This window comes from Lipophrys pholis (genome assembly GCF_963383615.2).
Source record: "Lipophrys pholis genome assembly, chromosome: 17".
In the NCBI taxonomy this organism is placed as follows: domain Eukaryota; kingdom Metazoa; phylum Chordata; class Actinopteri; order Blenniiformes; family Blenniidae; genus Lipophrys; species Lipophrys pholis.
In genome coordinates this window covers 14069996-14091844 of record NC_137643.1, presented here as the reverse complement: position 1 = coordinate 14091844, position 21849 = coordinate 14069996, and the positions used below count along the sequence as shown (strand labels likewise).

Below are 21849 nucleotides of genomic sequence, written 5' to 3'. Positions count from 1 at the left end.
TGCTTCTCTAATATGGCAGATGAAAGGCTTTAATCAGTTTTCATTTGTAGCTTCGGGGCTCAAAGGTTAAAAAAAAAAACCCCACACGATTAAAGTCATTAATTCAACGGGGAAAAACTGAAACAATATTGGGTATTTTACTGAGGTTTATCTTATATAAGAAATGTTGTGAGGCGCTCATTTCTACATCACTGTGCAGTTCTTCATTATTCAAATTCGAAAATCACCTGAGCTTAAACCTTCATATTTGACGAGACACCGACAAGGCGAACATGTCAAACGTTACTGACCATGTTTGTGCAATTCTGCACGCTTTAGGATGCAAATGTTAGCGCGTCGACGTCTCTTACACCTAAGCGATCTTTAAAACAACTCTCGAATGTTTAAAAATCGACATCATACACAGCAGCCACGTGTTCCCACTGTACACAAACACATTAAAGTGTCGCTCGGTGTGGTGAAAGCAAGCAAAGCCTCCTCAAACAAACACTGTGACTTCAGTCTGTAGCAAGAGCAATGTCGTTTTATTGGTCTATAGGGTTAATTTTGCTGAATGGGCAGCTAGAGGGACATTCTTTGTGTGCTGCTTTACATCATTTCACCAAAACACAAAAAATGCTCACGTGTAATGTGAGAAATGAAAACTGTCACATTAAAAACCTCTACACTGGAATTCATTTAAAAAAAACAAAAAAAACAACAACTAACAAAACAAAAAAAGCAGGCCTACTCCATAATTTATTCATCTCAATGGAAATTAAATGAAACTTCTAAATGATTAAAAAATATTTTCTATGAAATAAAAAAAAAAAAAAAAAGAAGCAAACAATCGAAAGAGAGTAAGATCACAGAGTTAGGTTTTGTTTGGCTGAGAGAAGAGTAATGGTCAGAGGCACTAGTTCAGGAGGGGAGGGGGAAGCTGCCCTCGATAAGCGACAGGAGGACGTCATCATTCTTTTCCTTCGAGCGGCACAGAAAAAAAAAAAAATTAAATAAAAAAAAAAAAAAAGCTCCCTCTGTGGGGACGTAGACAGACACGCAGACAGACGTAGCACAGGCAGAGGTTTGGCCAGATCTCCACATTTAGAGGAGTGTCACACTCCCTTGAGGTTAAAATGCAGTTCGAGGTTCAATCGGTGAGCATGAAGTGACCGGGTCAGCAGTTCAACAGCACCCCCTCTCCGTGGAGCAGGGAATTACAGTTACAAATCATGAAGTGGCAGGTGAGGGTGGATGTGGGGATGTGGAGACAGGCAGAAGGTGGATGAGACGGCATACAGTATCAGCTCAGACACAACTGAAGTGGCACAGATGACAGTATAAGAGACAGAGTATAATACGTGACTCTGTGTCACAATCCAAATGTGCAATCTTTATTTTCACCCCCCCACCCCCCACCGTCTCTGATCGGCACTCGTTTTCTCTTATGGGACGCGAAACAGAGCAGAGAAGAGATGGAGGACGGGGCCGATTCAGCGCTCACAGGTCGTTGGGGTTCACGATGGTAAAGTCAGAGTCCTTGCTGTGGGTGGAGCCCTCGTCTGGGCTGGAAGAGCCCGAGGTGGTGCCAGCCATCAGGGGGTCATGGAAAGTCCCAGCTGCGCCCTCCGGCTCCATTCGCACCATGCCACGCCCCCGCCTAATCGGAGGAGTGCGCTCGGGTGCAGCCCGGCCCCCTCCTCCTCCTCCGTCAGCATGCAGATCTACATCCTGAGACACCAGGATGTAATCGTCCCAGTTTTTACCCTCCGAACCGAGAGAAGACGCCACCTGCGAAGCGAGAGTCAAACAGTTGGTTACAAAGTGCGTCGAAACAGCCACCAAGAACCACGTGACCGAGTATTGTCATGTTCTCTGATTCATTGCTCGCGGGACAGATTTGATGTCACATGGTCTAATCCTGGGAGAATAGACAGGGCCCAATCTGTGGACCTGAAAACGATCACATTCAAATCCCGGATTAAAGTTCAAACAAGGAGAACTAGGAACCAGTCTCTGAGCTCTACAACAGGAAGAGGAAATGTCTGATTGATTGCCGACCTGCTGCTCAGGTGGGGTCGTGGCCTGCTCCTCCTCTTTCTCATCCATGCTCCCGCCCCCATCAAGCTGGGAGTCCCGGCTCGGCCTGCCGACGCCGCCTCGCTGGCGGAGTTGGCTGAGGTGATTGTTGCTGATCAGAGCGGTTTCAGCGGCTGCGGTGGAGGTGTAGTGATCGTCAGCGATGGTGATTTCTTCATTCTCCTCGGCCTCCAGCTGGCTCTGGTTGAAGCGTAGCGCCCCCTTCAGGATGTCTTTGATCTGACAGGAGAGGGAAAAAAATGAATACAGACGAATTTCAAAAAAAGTCGTACGAGTTTTGTGTCTGAAATGTCGGGGGATAATCAACCTGTTTGAGTCCAGCCAGTGACACCAAGACTTCATCCTCTTTCTCCAGGTGTTCTTGAAGAATAACTTCTTGGATTTTACCTGTTGACAAATTTACTTGTCACTCACTGTTTCCAACCTCTTTTTCCCTGGAGCACCACCCAGATTGATTTTTGGAGCGGCTGCGGACCACCTCACTGATTTCCAATTACAGTGGAACCACAGAGCTGTAGGCGCGCCCACTCTCCGAGGCAGTTTCCCAGCTCTGCCCTGGATTCTAATGACTTAGATAAAAGCCTCTAACCCTCTGCGGTCTCGGTCCCAGACCTCAGGCTGGGCGCCACTTCAACTCTGCAAACTTTATGACCCAAAGAGTCGCTTTCTACCGAATAACATTTGTTTGAAGTCACAATATTTAACTTTTAATAGAAAGATAACCCGCCTGATGTTTCATAACTACAATTTAGAACATTGGACATACTTTTTTTTTTTGCAGCGTTATCCTGACTTTTTTTTTTTTTTTAAGTGATTTTTAGTTGTTTAAGCCATGTTAGCCACTTCTGCTATTGTAGCTGTTTACAGTTTCACTATTGTGAGTCTTTTGGCCATTTTACTTATTTACTATTTTTACTTGAAAAAGTTTGAAAAGAGTCAATATTTATAAAATCTCAAACTGCATGTGGCACGCCTGGTCTAGTATCATGCACCAGCTAAACTGATGTGGAATCAGCCGACGCAACATATTCTGTTGCACTACTGATTTCTCCGACACGTGGGTCCCAGGGCGCTGGGTGAAGGCAGAGCACTTCCTCCTCTGAGGCGATCGTGCCAACCACTACTCCACCGTGCAGTAGTCGCCAAATGTACAACTGAAATACTCAGACTGCACTTGCATATTTACTGTGGACATTTGCATCGACATATATATATATATATATATATATATATATATATATATGAATGGATAATGAAGCAACAATCTTTTTTTCTATTAAATATGTCAATCTTATGCTTGGGATGGTAAAAACTATCTGCAGCTGCACTCACAGATGTGCGTGTTCATCATCTTGGCACAGTATTTGCTCATGGCCTCCAGGTCGTTGATCTGGCCCTGCAGGAAGGATACCTGCGCTTCGAGATCCTCGTCCTGCTGATACAGCACACACACACACACACACACGCACACGCACACGCACACGCACACGCACACGCACACGCACACGCACACACGCACACGCACATGAATCACTAGATCATTTAAAAAAAAGAAGAGGACCAAGCTGTGGGGAAAGAGTGACGTGAGACGATCTGACAGGCGAGATGAAAGGCGTGCGTCAGCCGGGCTGGACGAAAACAACAAAGGATACTGGAACAGACGTTGGGGTCAAACAGCTCACCAACTCTTTCTTGCCCATGGTCTTGCTGTGGGAGCGAGAGCGAGTGATGTTGAAGAAAGACTCCTTCTTGGTGGCCGATAGAGGCGGCGAAGAAGTGCTGACATCACTCCCTTGGGAGAGGGGAGGGGGCGGGGAGGCAGTGGATTGACCTCGCCCACCAGGGAGACTTTCGAAGCTCGGGGCCGAGCTGACGGTCCGGGAGCTTTGGCCTGAGAGAGTGAGAGCGAGAGAGAGAGAGGGGGAGGAGGCAAATGGCAGAGGAGAAAGCATTAGTGACATTAAGAAGCCACAAAAGTCTCGACACTCTGACCATGTTAGTAATTCCAGCATGAATGTGAAACTAAAATTACTTAATAGAGTATAAATTTCAGTAATGTTAGGACTGCAGAACAGAAACTTATCAATAACTGCCAATCATGCACACACTTCAATAATTCATTAATCTGAAGTGGATTGAATTTGCCAGTTAATTATTCTGATGCCTAATTTGTCTGAAAATACCAAATTAATGAGAAAGTATTATAATAAGTGAATTAACAGTGGTTGTAAAACTTTCTTTTCCCCCACACATTATTGAGCCTGTCCATTATTTTTTTCTTTTCTTCTTTCCCTGAATTTAGCGTTTCTCCTCACAATCTGTTTTAACTAATGTCAAGATGTGCAGCCGTCTGCAGGCCCAGAGAGCTACAGCAGGAGCTCTGACCAGCCAGCTGTTAAATGTTGGCAGCAGTCAGGAGAAAGTCAGACTGAGGGCTCCTGCTGCTGCTGCTGCTGCACGCTGAAGGATGTTCATTAATGCATCGTTTGAATGCAAATGTGATTAATTGCTTCATAAAGGGTTTTTGAAATTATCAACCGGCTGTAAATCTGTTGGTCTACTACGATTTGTTCCGTTAAGAAAACACAAGACAAGAGGCAAATAAATACATCATAAGCTCTCGTCTACACAATCAAAGCAGGACTGACAGCAGAGGTCACAACACCGTTTAAGGTTCATGCCATCAAGTCTGATGGGGCAAGCTGTCATCTCCCCCTGCTGGTCATTTCTGAGTATGACAGGCTTCAGATACAGACGTACACACAGCAGACAACAACACACTTGGTGCTCTGACATGCAGCAGCAGAGACAAAAGTCAAAGGTGGAATGCGGGTGTGAGGGGCGCATGTCACACAAGCGGTTGCCATGACAGCGGTTACCTTGTGTGTCAGTGTGAGTCTGGGCTGGGAGAGAGACGTGAGACACTCCACCTGAAACTCCATCTAACAGACAGGAGAGTCAAAGCTGACGCTGCCACATCCAAACAGATCAGGGAACTGACGTTAACGTGAAACTGGACATGCAGGGTAATTCATCCGCCCAAATGCACATTAGGAGCTGGTGGTTCTGCAAAAAAATCTGATGCAGGTTTCTCGTTTGGTTTTGTTTTCCCTCACCTTTGCTGAGGTGGACAGGCATGCTTTCAGACTTGAGGAGACGGTAGTGCTGAGTCTGCGGCTGGGTCTGTGCCAGGGCGGGGGGCTCGGCCAGCGGGTGCGGCAGGATGGGCGCCGGTGCCGACGCAGGGGACGTGGACGAGGAGGACGATGAGGAAGAGTGGACCTCACTGTTGATGGGCGAGATGCCGCTGGGTGCACCCGACATGGCTGGAGCAATGAGCTTTCTGCCAAAGTTGAGCAGGCTGCTGGACACCTTGTTGATGTTCAGAGGAGCTGCTTTTGTACTCGAAGTGGTCCTAAAAGAACAGAGACGTAAATTATGAAATATGTCAAATGTATGTTGTTTTTTGGGGTTTTTTTTGCAGATGCAAACATGAAATTATAATCACAGATTTTACAGTTTATAAAGACATTTTTCGGGGTTTATATTTAGGATCTAGTACTATGATAATGAAACAAGCTTGGACATTAATGATACATGAATGATCCTAAATAATTTATTGGATTATGAAATGAGGATTGATAGCTGGGCGAAGCTTTCCAAAGGTGTAGAAAAACAATAATCACAAAATTCTTATTTTTAGCATTCCACTTTTAAAAAAACACCTTTCGTCTCACTGTCGAGGACAGCAAATCTCATGTGAGTTCCACTTTCTTTTATTTAAAGGCTCTCAGATCTGATTCTACAAAGGAGCCTTTTTTTATTTTTTTTTATGGGCAAGTCCTAAATCCACACTTCTGCACAACTTCTGCTGATGTTTTGAACTAGTGTTATTATTCTACAGGTGGCTGTATACGCAGAGAAGTGCGGCACTGTGCTCACAGACATCGAAGAGGAAGACCTTCAGAGGGAGCAGACATGGAAATAATCTAAGAGTTTCACTCAGCGGGGTGGCAAAGCAAAGTCAGCTTTAATGTTGAGGAAGAACTGCTTCAGGAATGCTTCTGAACGCGTTTGAAAAATATGGTTCGAAGTGACATACCTGCAAGACAAGTAAACTGGAGGTATGATTATGTTTGTTGAACCAGCTGTAGGTCGGTTACGTATTTTCAGTTTTTTTATGCAAGTGAAGTTCAGCGACTGTAGCTTATTTTACAGGACTTTGAGCGTTTCATATTGAAATTAAAACGTCACCTTAAAACTGATAGAAACATCATTTATTAATGCTCATTGGTGTTTTCTGGTGAACACACAGTATCAGTGAGTTGGGTTATTGGATTCTACCGTGACTTGTTCATGAGGTCAGCCCCTCTTGTTTTGTAGTAATCCAGGTTCTGCTGGAACTGGTAGTTCACAGGACGAGGATTGTTCTGCAAAAGGAGGAACAACACAGGTATCTTTTTTAAAAATGACTTGCCGAGCATGACAAACAAGTAACAAGAAAGTAAACAAATTAAGCGACCATGTGCCCAATGCATGACAACGTACACAAGCAAATACGTGCATTTTATGAATCAGCACTTATGAACAAGGCTCCATCCTGCCTTCCCTCTATTCCCCAGCTATTATGGATGACGCCCCCTCAGGTGTAAATATGAAGAGGAAGCGGTGTGACATGGTCGTTCACTGGGGGGAAAACGCTGTCATGTCGGATCAACACTTTCCCGGTTTTTTGATCCCAGGAGAGCGGCGGACAGGGGAGTGGTGAGTCGTCGTGTTTGGGTGTACAGGTCAGTGAGTTTGGACGAGAGGACGCGGGATTATTTGTACCGGGACAGTGAGGTGTTCAAAGAAGGTCAAAGAAGGACTGGTGCGGTCAGATTTAACTTATATACAGAAGGAGATCACACTTCTGTTTAAAGATGGAACATAACATGACCCTCCTACAAGTGGAATAACAAGACGCCAACAGAGGAAGTGGTAAGAAAATGAAACGAAACGTGCGTTTACATTACAAACAAGCTTTTAATGTTTCATCTTGCTCTGGTTTCACTGTCACTGCCTTAACATAAACAAGTGCAGTAGGAAGCAGCAACAACAACCGTCGGAAGGGTTTGGAGAATAAATGTTTAATGTTCACACTCAAAAGAAAGTTTCTGAGTTTCTCTTTTTGTACTCTGCACAAACAGGAAGCTAAAACAGGTCAGAGAGTTGCAGGAGACCGTGCTTTCAGTCGGCTTTAGAGTAGCGCCATGTAAATAAACTGAGTCAGACCGACACTTTACGGTTGTTGAACATATAGTAGAAGCACTCTGAGGGACTTTAGTGAGGGAGTTCTGTACAGACATTCAAAAATAAACTAATGCAGCTGAATGGATTTAGAGGGACACAGATGACAGAAGAAGCTGCTTCAGCAAGTAAATGGATTTAGTGATCGGCTGAACAACCACCATCTTTTTAAATTAACATCAAACTGGTCCAAATACCTTATGATTAACAACTATAGAGTATGTTAAATTTTTCCTCCACTCTTTCAGATATATTTCCCTACATAGGCAGGATTTATTTTCCCCCAAGCTCCGACTTTTCCATCTTTAGATTAATTGTCTGAGCACCACATGTTAGTAACACCATCTAGCAGCATTAAGACATCCAAGTCTTGATCTTTAGCAGGTTTAACAAGAAGATGCTTTAATCAGAGAAATAACACGCAGTTCTGCTGTACTTTTATGAAACAGCTTATTGACTTCAACATCTTTCAATGACGGCACATTTCATACTTTTACCGTTTAATGTATTTTTTTTCTTCTTTGAATTTTTGAGAAGAACGACGTAATGTCAAAGATGTTGTGGAGACTATTTCATATGTTGAAATAAGCTTTGATTCAAAATCATACGTGCAACGTGAGAGCTTGGGAGTGTGTTGAACAAGCTCCATGAATGGGCCGTCATACTCCTACACTTGGAAAAACCCTCGTCTCTGCCACAGGGCTGCAATTCAAATATTTCAGCCCACAGGTTGTTGTGCGTTTCACTTCCACAAATCTACTTCCTGTGCGAGAAAATGGAGACATTTTCTACGCTTGTCTTTTGCAGTACTTTCTAAGTATGAAACAGACTTAGTAAGAGTTAGTAAATCTCAAAACTTTTGTTTTTTTTCTCCCATTTTCATTTCTTTACTTCTCCATTAACTTGTGACCGGTTACGGATGATGAAAGTGCAAACTATATGACAACAGCAAAAAGCACAAACAAAACCACTTAACTATACAACACAACAGGACAAGAAAGCCACACAAACACTTTTTTTGCCCAAACAATGAGGTCGATATAATGGTAGCTTACTTTGGGATCTCGGAGGAATAGCGACTTCTGCAGCAGAGCGTTAATGTCTCCAATAGGAGGGTAGTGCATTAGCAGGCCCAGGCAGGTCTGGAAGTTACTAGCAATGACTGTAAGAAGAAAAGAAAAAAAACACACAAAGAATCAATTTTCTAGGATCAAACGGGTTTGTTGCAAGAAGCAGACTCTAAACACGACTCTTCCTTGAACACTTTTATACACAGTTCTTGAAATTGAGAATATAATGGAAAAACAATCACTGCACAGTCTTGTATAGCACATGTTCGACAGGACATTGTCCTTTAACGCCGGAAACCAAATGCAATAGTTTTCAGTTTGAGTGCTTAATCTTTTTGGGAAAATGTGCCTCAGCTGCTGAACGGCAGACTGATTTCTCCAGTGATCTTCAAATTGCTCTGAAGAAAGTGAAATGCAGGGATCTGTCTGAAACACACAGGACTGTGGCCTGGCAGGACCAGGACCGAACAACACTGAGACATATGGACTTCTTCTATAAAAGGAGGCACCATGGATTCTCACAACAAAGCTTTACCCACAATTCAAGTTGTCGGCGTGGCAGAAAAGATGTACTGTAGTCTATTTAAGGCAATATGGCTCCATCAGATTAAATGAAGCATAGAGTAAATCACATTCTTCCAGTCAAGAGTCTGTCTTATCAAATTACATGCAACAAAGACAACATGTGGTATTATTGGGTTATTTAAGTAATAAATGGAGCGTACGAGCATCTCGGATGTAGAGCAGCATGGCCACAAAGATGTAGTCCACCAGATCCAGGGTGATGCTGTCTGCAAACAAAGCATCCCATACCACCAGCAGGTCTTGGAGGGAGAATTCGCGGCCAAACAGCAGACGAACCCATCGGCTGAAGATAAAAACAAAACAAGGTGAAGCTGCATTCGAGCCTGGCTGCAGGACTGATGAACACTAGGCCGACAGAGGGAGTTAACACTGACATGCCGTAGATCTGCGGCGCAATCTCGAGGCGATTGAGGTGCATATGTAGCTCTATGTCATGCTTCTTCACCAGCTGGTCCTGGATACGGTTGACTTTGGTAACTATGGCAACAGAGGGACCCGAGTCCTGGGGCCGGGCAAACGGGATGCTGGTCAACATCTCTTCTTTACCCTGGGGGAGAAGATTATTGCATCAGCAGCATGCCATTATGTAAATATCAATGTGCAGCATCTGTGTCCTCCTCACTGACAAAACATTCCTCACCAATGTTGACAAGGGATGATTTGGGGGAATCATTTTTGGGGCAACGCATGTAGTCACCGCGTTCTTAACAAATTTCCTGTAAAACTCTGCAGGTGTATGCAGTTCTGATAACTTGCCTTTGATGACAAACCATTTTTCGATACAGCCGTGAAGAAGGCAGCACTGAGTAATTACCTTTCTATATACTGTTGTCTTTATTGCTAGTGGCAGACTTTAACTTTCATGCCGGGTTTAAATTGCCTGCCTGAGCACAAGGGGGATTCATAAGAAACAATGCAGCATGTAATCCAATTTTATTTCCTTGCCTCACTGTTTACTGTCCTACTCCTGCAGCCGTGGCAGTGCTGAAATACGTTACTGCTGGCACAACCACTTCCCACTGCTGCTAGTTCACATTAAAAACACCTACTGGTAAGGACACTCGGTGGTTTTCGCTCTGTGGTGATACGGTCACAGGAAACACGTTATATTGCCCTATATGATGAATTTGCCTTAAGTCTCTCCATTTTAACATAAAACTGTGTGTCTACAGGAAAATTAGTATTTTCTGATGGATTAAAATATAGTGCGAAGTAACAGCAGTAGTGGCAATGAACCGGCTGGGGTGACTGTGCGGGACAATAGAAAATGTTGTTATTGGGGGGGGTCGATCCCTGGACTCACCTGGATATATTAGCAGGATAGATGGCATCAGTCATCTTTGATTGGTGACTATTTGTGGAAAACTTGTGTGTGAGTAAGCGTAATACACTCAGAGATTGCTAAAAGTGGTGATAATGTGATATAAATGTGTAGTGACGGGCTGCACACAGTGAACACTCAGTTGTATACATAGGAGTTGCAATTATTTTTCACAGGCTGCTGCTCCTCTGTTGGGATTCTGAGAGAAGTTGCACAATGTGTGTTTGCTCCAGCATTAAAATGCATGGGCTGTTACCATGGTAGCCAATCCTGCTATCAAATTAAACCGGAGTGAAGGCTTCAAGATTGAAACCAAGTGCGAATATATCATGGCTTTCTGACAACAAAATAAGCCCATATTCTGGCAAACGGCACCATCATTTTGGAGGTAAAAGCTGCTCTTTACATCAAACCGACCTTCCTCACTTCCCTCTCGTAGCTGGAGAACCACGGCTCTGCCGTCTCCATCAACTGTGAGAACATAGCACTGCGGTGCAAAGGTGAAAAAAGGAAACACTTAGAGATACGAGGTGTTTGATAGAATCTCTTTAAATAGTAGCATACTTACTAGGCATCATGCTCAAGATACACTGGGTTCAACAGACATTTCATCTCCTCACTGTCGAGCGAACAAAACCAAGCAGATATGGGGATGAAGAGAACGGTACACGTTACTGGAGCAGGTGCAGGTCAACAAGTTCCCAATGGTGACTAAAAGGTTACCAAAACACAAACAGACCTGGGGCTGGCCGTCTCACTGGCGTGCTGGAAGGCTTGATGGTCACAGTGCAGCACAAATACTATCGGAGCCAGCAGCTCGTGCATCCCCTACAGGCAGACGGGACCCGGCCGAGGTGGAAGACGTTTAAGGGCAGGAGGAGCGAGAGAAAATATGGTTCATTTGTGGTCAGTCTCCACTTAATAGTGATGCACGAGATTTCTAATCAGCGATGACAGGTTTAATTTAGATATTGTTAGCTACTGCCCGGCCATGTGTCACTTCCAGTTTGCAAAAATCGATGCTGCACTGGCCGTCTTTTCATTCACTAGCACCTGTTACAGACACCCACAGCGATGAGGTTACAAAGGCATTTTGTTCTTCTGTCGACGCCACATAAAAACGCCTAGGTTATAGAGGGAATGTGTGTTTTCCTTAATTTATGACACTGCGCAATCATACCTGCTTGTATAGTAATTGTTCGTTTTCTCTGGCAAAGCAGAAGAGGATGTCAGTCAGCTTGGTCCTCACATCCTCGTCCTGGAAGTAACGGATCTCGGGGAATCTAATGGCGAGAAGAAAAAGAGAGCATATGGAGCACACGTCATGTGGCTAAAGCTGATGATTGACAGAGGGACAGAGGTACCTACGTTCTCAGTACGTCCTGCTTGATCATCCCCTTCAGCTCTTTATCCTGGAAAAATTTGTTCCACAGGCTCTGGATATGTCGGGAAAAGAAAAGGCCGCCAGGAATTTGGGCCAAAAGGATGACTGTGATACAACATTACCACAACAAAAGTGAGAATTATATACTCACTATCCACCTGCACTGAATACATCATTTGCACTAATGTACATACTCTATCGTTATTTATCCCTCTAACCTTCAGTAATAAACATTCATGTAGCTGCATGTTCATATTTCGTTATCGTTTCATACCTCGCTCACTGCGGTATAGAGGATGGATGGACAGATGGAGGATTAGTTTATAAGTAGCTCCTGGTTCCAACTTCTCATTGTGTGAAATTTATTGTTGAATCAAAAACAAAAGCATACATAATTACTAAAATAAAAACATGTAAGTGAAAGACAGTTTGCCTCTCATTCGAAACATCAGCCTTTGACTGATAAGTAGAAATCTTGTCATAACACTTGATTCATGGCTCATCTGCAGACAGATTCTTTATGAATCCACGCTCTGCCGACCAGCTGTTTGATGTCTGAGGCCTGACTAAAAAGTCTATTAACTGGATTTTATTAACAAGAAGGGCATTAGCTAAACACAGAATCTGGCTCCCTTTGTAATTAGCAGGAAATTTAAAAGCCAATTCTAGAAATCACACCTGGATACTTTAAGAAAAGTATGCGGGCAGAAGAAAAACACTTGCGCGATGAAAAAATAATTCTAGAACTAAATTAAATTAGTTTCTGGATATTAACTTTATGCACTATTAATTCAAAAGAAATTGATGGTTTCATAATTACTTTGACAAACTTCAACTAAGCTGAAAACCGAGCACAATCATTAATGAACAATAATGAATCAATGGCATGCACTGTAATCACTACAGTGACATTCTGGAGAAAATTAATGTTCTATTTCAGAAGCAAACATGAAACAAATGACCGCCAGCTCTGGAGGAAAACAGCGCTACCAGCTCATAGACAGATGGACACTCACCCCTTCGTCCTGGGACAGCGGGTTGTTGACCACCAGGTCCTGCTGGCCTGCAGCCTTACGAGGGTTTGTGATGTGCTGCAAAGAAAAACGCCACTACAATCACTGAGAGGTAATCGGAAGACAGACTGCAAAGCTCAGAGTGCAGGACCTAACTATGACCAGTGTGGAGTGATGTTAATGATAGAGGTGAACACTATTCACTTATGATCACAATATATGGAAAAAAAATACACGACAGGATCACTTTCCCAGAACAGTGCAGAAAGTGGCCACAGAGAGGCGCTCTCACCGTCTCTTTGATTTTTTCATAATGGGCCCGGAGTTCCTTGGTCTTGTTGATCCACTTGTCTTTATCCTCTGGGAGAGCCTCCAGATACAACTGCAGACACAGTACACAGATCACTACATGCTACTGCAACAGGAATTCATCCTTTTAGGATTTAAGATTTATTTTGAATAGATACCACAAAAACACACAAATAACTCCGAGCTGCTTTTCCACCCAGAAAAGGTGGAGCACGCTGCCAGTAATGCACTCTTTTTTTTTGTGACGGGGAATTGGCCGAAGCCCTTTTAATCAAACTCGATCGGAGAGCTTGATCCATTTGGCACTCACCTTCCAGCATACGCTCCGAAAGCGGCTGCTCCTCAGCCGACCGTTGATGCCTGCCTGCCGGATCCTGGCCAGGTAATTACTGTTGAGGAACAAGTCGTCCCATTCTTTCCTGCACAGGAGAGGGGAGGCAGAGGGCGAGGAGATTTATGAGCTTCTCCACGCAAATTGGGTAAAATTCTCCATCCAATGTGTCATCCAGAGGTAAAGCTGGAGCTCAGAGACTTTATGATTTACCCACCGGAGTAAACAGGAAAAACTCACCTGTACGAGAGGAAGGTTGACTGTGCGTATGCGCTGCTGTCAAGTGATCCTCCTGATTAAAACACACACACAACCACGAGGTGGAGATGTACACCACAGGAAAGAGAGTGAGCTTGGGTGTGAATAAAACTTTACAGCTTGTGAATGTGAGTTCCTAACATTCAATACGGATCATAAAAAGACACGGATTGTCACACGGAGTCCAAATGACCCATCGGTTATTTGTTTTTATTAAACAAGAGATGCGCCTGAGCGGGAGAGGACCAGGAGCAGTGAAAGTGATGACGGAAAGTAAAGCATCATACTCCTCTTCCTCCTTATTGACAGTAATAAGTCTAATTTGGCCTGCAGGTGAACACGCGCTGGAGTCGGAGAGCTGTCTATCAACATTAGCAGCAGGAGTGGATCACTCCACAGGGACGCTCAGTATGAATATTCATCAGTTCCACAACATGCCAGCCCCCAACATTCCCCCTCTCTCACACGCATATGTAAACATAAAAACACCCTGAGCCCTCGGGGGGGGCACAGCTCGCCAAGTTTGTGACTCAATGGAACGTGGTTTTTTTTTTTTACCTCTTTCATGAACTTCTACTTTTCATGGCTGAATCTTGAACTATCTGGTTTCTGTCAGTATGTCCATCACTGTACAAGTAATTATTCCTCCACAAATCTCTCATGTGGTTCATTACAATCTAAAACAATAATAGGTAGAAAAAGTTTGGGGCATTAAATTATCCTGTATTATTGTATAAAGCGACGATGAGACACACACAGCAGCTTTTTGTACATTATTAAATGCATTCTTCCTTACCTGAAACAATACCTGGTACATCTTTCAAATAACCATCATATTAGGGCACTTGGTATAAATATCTTATCCTTATTGATCCCTCATGTCTTTTTACAGCAACAAACAACTGAGATACATTAAGAACCTATCCAAAATATATGGAATGCCCCCCAAAAAGCGCAAAAAATACAGTTTTTAGATTTGTAACGTCCAACTTTTTTCAACTATGAATAGAATGCTGACGGACATTTGTGTGTAAAAAGTACAAGTATGCCTTTACACTAATCAAAGAATCAGCTTGATACGCAAAGTCCAGCGGCAGTCGCCAAAAAAGACTTTTTGTGTGATGTTTTTAATAACACTGTGAGCATCTCCTGCCCAGCACAACACTAAAAAAACAAACAAAAAAAACTTTTTACAATAATGTTGTTGCTGTTGTGTGTCCGTCATGTGAATAAGTGACATTTTAACCTCTGTCCCATCCCGGATTGTATTATGTTGAAAGCAACACGATAAATGAATGCTCATGATTAAACCAAGTGTCACAGGAGAGTTGACTTACTGCTGCGATTCTTGTTGATATTGTGGAGCGGGTCGAAGCCCATCTCCTGCTGCTGCTCGTCGGTCTGGAGTGGGTGACGAGTCTCAAAATTGGGGTGCTGCATGACCGCGACCCAGCTGGCCCTGGATGGTGCGACAGCAGACAGGGAAAAATAATCCAATTTAGAACAAGTGAATATGTCATGTTACAGTAAATAAATCATTTAGGCTTTCAATCTACCAGTCCTCCACATTCTGCGTGATCTTTGAGCTCGCAGGTATTGACTTAGACATTCACTTTTAATCAGTGAATTTCCTTGAACGGAGATTTTACCTCCGAGCAGGAACTTGACCTCTGACCTTTATTGTGTAACAGTGTGTGCAGACAAACAGGACACTCCCCAGACTGCTGCTCAAATCACTGCACTTACCGTCACGGCCGCGCGACTCTCCTCAGTCAAAACTCAGAAGAAACGGGTGTTTCTGCCAGAGGAAAGAAGAATACAATTTTAACACCTCTTCCATAAAAAACAAGGCTGTTTAAGGGTCAAAAAATATTGGCGCAATTAACGTTGGCAGGCACAGGACAAAGATGTGAAAGAGGAGAATATTACTGGAACGTGGGCTACTAATACGCAGTCCTCAAATGGCTTCAAATAAACAGCAAACCACATATATATATATATATATACACAAACACTTATACTATATTATGTGTACTTTATCCCTTTAGAAAACAACAAACACTTAAATATGTGTCTTTGAGGACACACATATAACCATACACCACCACACACACTCCTATTTCCCAAAAAATCTTTTGCGAAATGGTGTAATATTGTTTTAAAATCTTAAAAATAAAATAATTTCTGGTTGAAAATAATCTCTAAATGTTCTTTCGTAGACCTTAAAGATTATTTGCATTATCGTACACAACTGCTACAACCAATAATAATGGCTAATGACATATTACCTGCTAGTAATGTAATAATTTTGGCCTTTTTAAAGTAATAAAACCAAATAGGATATTTGAGCCAATATTGTAATAACATTTTGCTAATAATCTAATGGAATTTAAAAAAATTCTTTAACTTCCGCCAATAATGTACTAATACATAAATAACAACGAATTTTGGGGGTAAAAATGTTGGGGTTTTTTTGGGCCAGTTTTGAGCCGTTTGCTTGTCTAGAATACGTATAATTGACCTCATGTACTTTAGACTACCTCAAACAGGTAGGTAGTCACAGGTACAGGAGTCCCTCAGGGCTTAGTACTCAGAGGGGAACGATCTGCAGTACGTGGAAGTCATAACCTTCTCTGGAGATGTGAACACTTTCACAGGGAAACCACACTCCGGGGGAACATCCAGGATTTGGACATTGAGGTTCGTGACTCTCTTATGTCTACCTGGATGTTCACCTCAAAAGCAAACTGACAGCATTTGCCATCTTCTTGTTGTTAAAAATTCATAACTTTATTATATTATATAGTTTTAATATTTAATATTGGAAAAGATTTCATATCTACTGAATTGTTTTTTTTTTCATGTCTTTGTGCAATGTGGACGGAGCTGCTGTCATAACTGAATTTCCCCGAGTGGGATGAATAAAGTTTTTCACATTTTGTTAGTTTCTTTCAAGACAAATCAATCATACGCAGTACCTAGGAGGTGAATCAAACTAACTGGGAATAGTCGACAAACACTATGCTGTTTCTGCTTACATAAGAAGTAGAAATAACATCTATCTCAATAATTATCCCAACTTTTTCTGCTTTTATTCTTTTATCTACTTCAAAGAGATGCAACAGTTGACACATTTTCCACTAAAGAATTAAGATACATCAAATTAATTAATCCAAACAGTCACAAGCGTCACACCAGAAAGACCCCAAAAAGCCATTTATAAAAACATAACTGACACGCTGGGTTAAACAGGTTTTTTTTTCCCTGCAGTGATCAAACAGTGGCGTTACAGTGCAGGATATTCTCCTGTTGTCTTTATCACAACTTCACAGCATAACATAAAACACTGACGGCGGTTATATTCGGTGAGGAATGGCTGAAATTAACCAGAGGCACTTGAGCTGCCTGATGTTCCTCGGTGCTCCCTGTGATATATTGAACATAACTAGCAAAGCTAATGAGGTCATTAAGTAGGCAAATTATTGCATTAATTAAATATTCTGATGGCAGCAGACTTCCCTTCACACTGCATACAGGCCACAGTTCGTGAGACGATTAAGGAAATACAGTTCAGAGGAATAAATAAAACAGAGCGACTCTTCTAAGATGTAAATATATGTGGCGATCAGATATGTGTGGTAATTAGATCGTCAGAATGTGTGCGGGAAAGTGACAATGTGGCGTAAAATGAATGAGTAATATATGCCCGCGCACAGATATTATTTGGGAATTAAATCACAGACTCGACTGGAAGACAAACTCTGCAATCGATATTACGAAGAAAGAAAAAAAATAAAAATAAAAACACATAGCTATTGATCTCAGCAGCTGAAACAGTCATATCTAATCACATGCTTAACCATCAACCGAGGACAACAGTAGCTGTTTCAATGAAGGAGCAGAGGTTTCATTGGAAAACAGGGGGGATCGCAAGCCCTCCTTTCATTTCATCAGACCCTGTTGGCGCATTTGTTTGTTTCAAACATAAATTATAACTTTAAAGTTGAAAATAGCGACGTCACCAGTGGAACACGTTTGATCGAATATCGAAGTCGATTAAATAAAATGAAAAGCTTTCAAAAAGTCTATGTCCCCTTGGTCGTCAGATTATTAAGGAAAAACATTCGGTTTTGATCACTTCAAAGTGCCCATTTTAAACTTTTGGTACCTCCTGTGGCACCCTTCCCTATAAGTTTCTGGATGCGCCTAAAAGCTACGAGTATTAAATGAGTATTAAGAAACAGGGGAGTTTGCATGTTCTGCCTGTGTGTCCCGACTGTTTCTACAGGTACTCCTGTTCCCCTCCCGCAGTCCAAAACTTCTCCAGTAAAAACAAAACTAACAACACTGACTGGAACTCCTTTAGCTGACTGTAAGAAGGAAGTGAATGCAAGACCTGGAACTGCTCTGAGATCAGATTAACATGTTGATGAATTAAAAAAAAAGAAGAAGAAAAAAGTAAAAATTTACTGCGACAAATATCACCCAGATCCCAACCAGGTAAACCAAGAGCCAACTCCTCTCTGCCAAGCTGTGTGAAGCAGCTTCAAATTTCTGCGCGACACAATCTAGGTTAACCAACGCTGCCTCCGTTCTCTATCCGGCTTGGGATTATTTCCCCCCGTTTCTGAATGCGGTTAGCCTAATACACAGGCCCACAGAGCAGCGCACGCCGGCACCGCATCACGTTTTCTTCCACTTTATTAATTGTGGAAATAACAGAACAAAAGGCATCTCTTAAACCTATTAACCATCTGAATGAAACACGGCTCCATAAATTAGCTACACATGCCGTGAAAATAGAAATTATTTCATATGCATTATGTATATGCCTGTTTTCTTGGGAAACATCTGTTCTTCTCAGAGACTAAATGCTCCCCCGTAATCAGTGGGGGTTTTCTCCCTTCTCTCATAAAAAGGACATTATCCCATTAAACAATCAGAACTAATCCACAACTATAGCGGAAAACTGAGGAATACTGTGATTAAGTGTCTCCAATAATAGTTGGATTTAGAAATAGTTAATTTCTAAGTACTGAGTTTAAAAGATTGGCATGAAAGATTTAAAGTCTCCTGAGTGGGTACAAATATAAACTGTAATGATCTTGCACAGAGTGTTAATTCACATTAAAAAATTTGCCTTTCACGATGTGTCAAAAGATATTTTGAGTGGCTTTTTCTTTTTCTTTTTTGTCCCTGCAGGCGATCAGTCACATCCAGTCCTTTGTCCCATCTTTCCAAAAATAAAATGACAGTCTAAACTTTCCAGAGAGGCCCCTTCGGATAGCTCTCGTTGCTACTTGTTCTTTGAAGAGACATGCCTTATGTGTTGTGAGTGAGCGTTTGTGAGCGAATGAAAGACGATGCCGTTACAAGACTGGAGGCCTTGCCCCGTTAGAGAGAGCGCGCCTGAAGTCGGCCTTCTCTTGGCCTTTCGCTGCTCTCATTACTTCCTCCTGCAGTCGAACGCAGAGCGACACCTTAACTTTACCACATAATAATCAAGGCAAATTAGCTTCTGCATAATTTAATCCACAGCACCTGGAGACGCCTCAATAATTCAAAACACGAATCTTTCATGAAATAATCAAATCAATACATAATGAAATGCATAAATAAATGAAGAGGCAAATAGCAGCGAGTCCATCTGTTCTGAGGTAGAAGATGTTCCTGGGATTTAATAGGAGGAGACCAAGAAGTCAAAACTGTAGCCATTGAAAAGTAGTTTAAGAGTTTTTAACTATTTTCGCTCACAAATGATCACACAGCCCGACTACGGGCTTCATGTGAGCACATGATACACGAATCCTGTTGAGTATTGCGATAACAGGATGAATTCCGATGAAAACAAACGCATACAAAGATGATGTTGATGTCTTTGTGCATTGAGATTTGCTATTCAACATGACAAGGCTCTTTCCCCTTAATTGTCACCAGTTGTAAATGGGCCTTGTATTTCTTTGCTTTTTGTGACCTCAGACAAATATGTCGACAGATTCTCTCCTTGGTCTCCGTTGGACATATTGTGCAGCTCCATGTCAAGTTATAATTAGTCACCATAAATGACCATAACACAGCATTTTAACTTTCACTTCCGTTCACACACACACAAGCAGTCTGGAAACAAACTCACGTCTCACAGAATTTGAACATGAAATATCTTTTCAATTCTTTTCTCTGTTTGCACACCATGCATCATTACAATCTCCATTATTGCAAGAGTATTTTAGAGCACAGACGTTCACCTAAACAAATCGAAAGAACAGATTTTAGTCAAGTACTGACTGGGAAAATCACACCGCTGAAAGTAGAGCAGGAGATAAAAATCGAAGAGAAGCTATATTCATATTGGCCTAAAGCACAAAGGTTAAACTATTCTCCAACTGAAAGCAGACCGTCAACTTCCTTTATTATTACACTGATGAAACCAGATTACATATTTTGGGACATTTATGGTCCTTCGTTTCATTCCTCATAGTCAAGACTTTAAAGAAGCCACTCCAGTCTTCACATCCAATATTCAAGCGTACTGTATTCTAATGTAAATCAAATACAAAATAAGCCGCTTCTAGGCTCTTTAAGAGGATGAATATTCATAGAGGATCCAGCGAACAGAGGCAAGAGGAGCCGTCACTGCCAGCTATGATCCAAGGAGCACAATGTGGGTTGGTGAGCTCCACAAACTCACACAGCGAGAGCTCAGGAGTCTTTATAGTCACATGCTCCGCAGGATCCTGAGAACATGCTCGAAACCTTAACAAAAAATTGCTGTGAACTTGCTCGGTACTGCCTGATTCAATTACCAAAGATGGAATCTGACAGACATCTGTCTGTATGAAAGTAGAGCAGCGGTGGGAGTCCTGACAATCAGAGACCTCAAGGAGTCACAAGATTATACTGAAAGGAGGCATTTATTCCTTTGACCTAAGGTTATTTCACTGGATCATTTCAGACAGACAAATAATTACTATAAAAAAAAAAAAAAAAAAAAAAAAAGGCATGTATGAACAGCTCACAACTGGTTGAAATCAGACAAACTGCACATTCAGGAATCTCCAATACATGCGAATATTAACACTTAATGTACAGCAGATTTCAATTAATACCAAACAAATCAGTTGTTGCCTAAGCATGGATTAACAAAAAGTAAAATCTTTTGGTTTCGTTATCTAATTCAGGAGACATATTTGTATTCAATAATATTCTGCAAATAGACTGTTCGCTGCCTGTACAAGTATGAAACACAGAGTGTGTGTGTGTGTGTGTGTGTGTGTTTGTGTGTGTTGCAGTTTTAGTTTTTCCTGAACCTCTGCATGGCCCTGAACACATCACTAAATGCTGCAGGATGGCCCAGCCTCGACGAAAACAGCCAAGAAGAACAAGAACAAACACCTCCACAAATTTGACAGCGTGACAAAATCACCCATCATTGACAATATCATCAATGTAACACTCACACACTGTCCGTTTTGTGCAATAAGGTGTAGTGGAGCAGCGGGATTAACAAGGAAGCGATAAACGTCAACCAGCAGCAGCGAGTCGCGCGCGTGCTAAGCTATGGCAGCTAACGAGGCGAACTAACCTAAACTAAACCAGGTAAACTTGTCCCGTGTGGCTGGCCGAAGCTGTTAACATGTGACCTGGAGCAGGACAACTCAACAAGGGACAGCTAGCCTGGCAGGTTAGCGGTAACCGAGTCGAGACATGGGCCTGCGCTGTACTTCCGTCACACAGCAGCTCGCGACACAAAGTTGGAGCTCAGTCACACAAACACACAGAGACAGCCACAGCCAACAGCCAGCAGCCCCGGCCTCTCGTCTTACTGGTGAGTTACCTGTTCAGATCACGCAGAGATCCTCATCCTGCCGTGTTGGACTCTGTGCTGCTGGTTTGTAAACAGAAGCGGGTCAGGCGGATGTGCTGAAGACCAGCTGACTGGTCACGTGACCGAGGCTCTTTACGCGGCTGTGTCGCGGTCTGCAGATATGTATTATGGAAACCCCTCCACACACATGGAAGTAAGGAGACTCTTAACGTCCAAGTTATGCATTATGTAAATCATGCAATGGTGCTTTAATCTGAAACGTAATAACATTTTTTTTTAAATCCTCATACTTCACACATGCCCTCACTGGAGATTAAAACCAGGATTCTGCTTTGTCAGCCTTCATGGAACAACTTGCCATTGCACAGCAGACAGGCACCTTCTT

General features: G+C 42.5%; 1 protein-coding gene across 6 annotated transcripts; it reads right to left on the bottom strand.

Annotated features, from left to right (window-relative positions):
• Window positions 1–504: 504 nt before the first annotated feature.
• Window positions 505–21576, bottom strand: tbc1d5 (TBC1 domain family, member 5). 6 transcript variants are annotated; one of them, XM_080484952.1, is made up of 23 exons: window positions 21474–21576; window positions 15386–15437; window positions 14977–15098; window positions 13622–13673; window positions 13361–13469; window positions 13034–13123; window positions 12745–12819; window positions 11713–11780; window positions 11525–11627; window positions 11084–11172; window positions 10913–10963; window positions 10762–10831; window positions 9398–9570; window positions 9164–9306; window positions 8424–8530; window positions 6424–6509; window positions 5196–5494; window positions 4959–5021; window positions 3762–3970; window positions 3412–3514; window positions 2387–2466; window positions 2041–2298; window positions 505–1770 (listed from the first exon to the last, which is right to left on the bottom strand). In XM_080484952.1, the coding sequence occupies exons 3-23, from the start codon at window positions 15077–15079 to the stop codon at window positions 1480–1482; spliced, it is 2622 nt and encodes an 873-aa protein (XP_080341078.1). In that variant the 5' UTR covers window positions 15080–15098; window positions 15386–15437; window positions 21474–21576; the 3' UTR covers window positions 505–1479. The 6 variants fall into 6 exon arrangements, with proteins under 6 accessions (XP_080341078.1, XP_080341079.1, XP_080341080.1 ...); XM_080484953.1 differs by having other exon boundaries at window positions 3412–3511; XM_080484954.1 differs by having other exon boundaries at window positions 10771–10831.
• Between the last annotated feature and the right edge of the window lie 273 nt (window positions 21577–21849).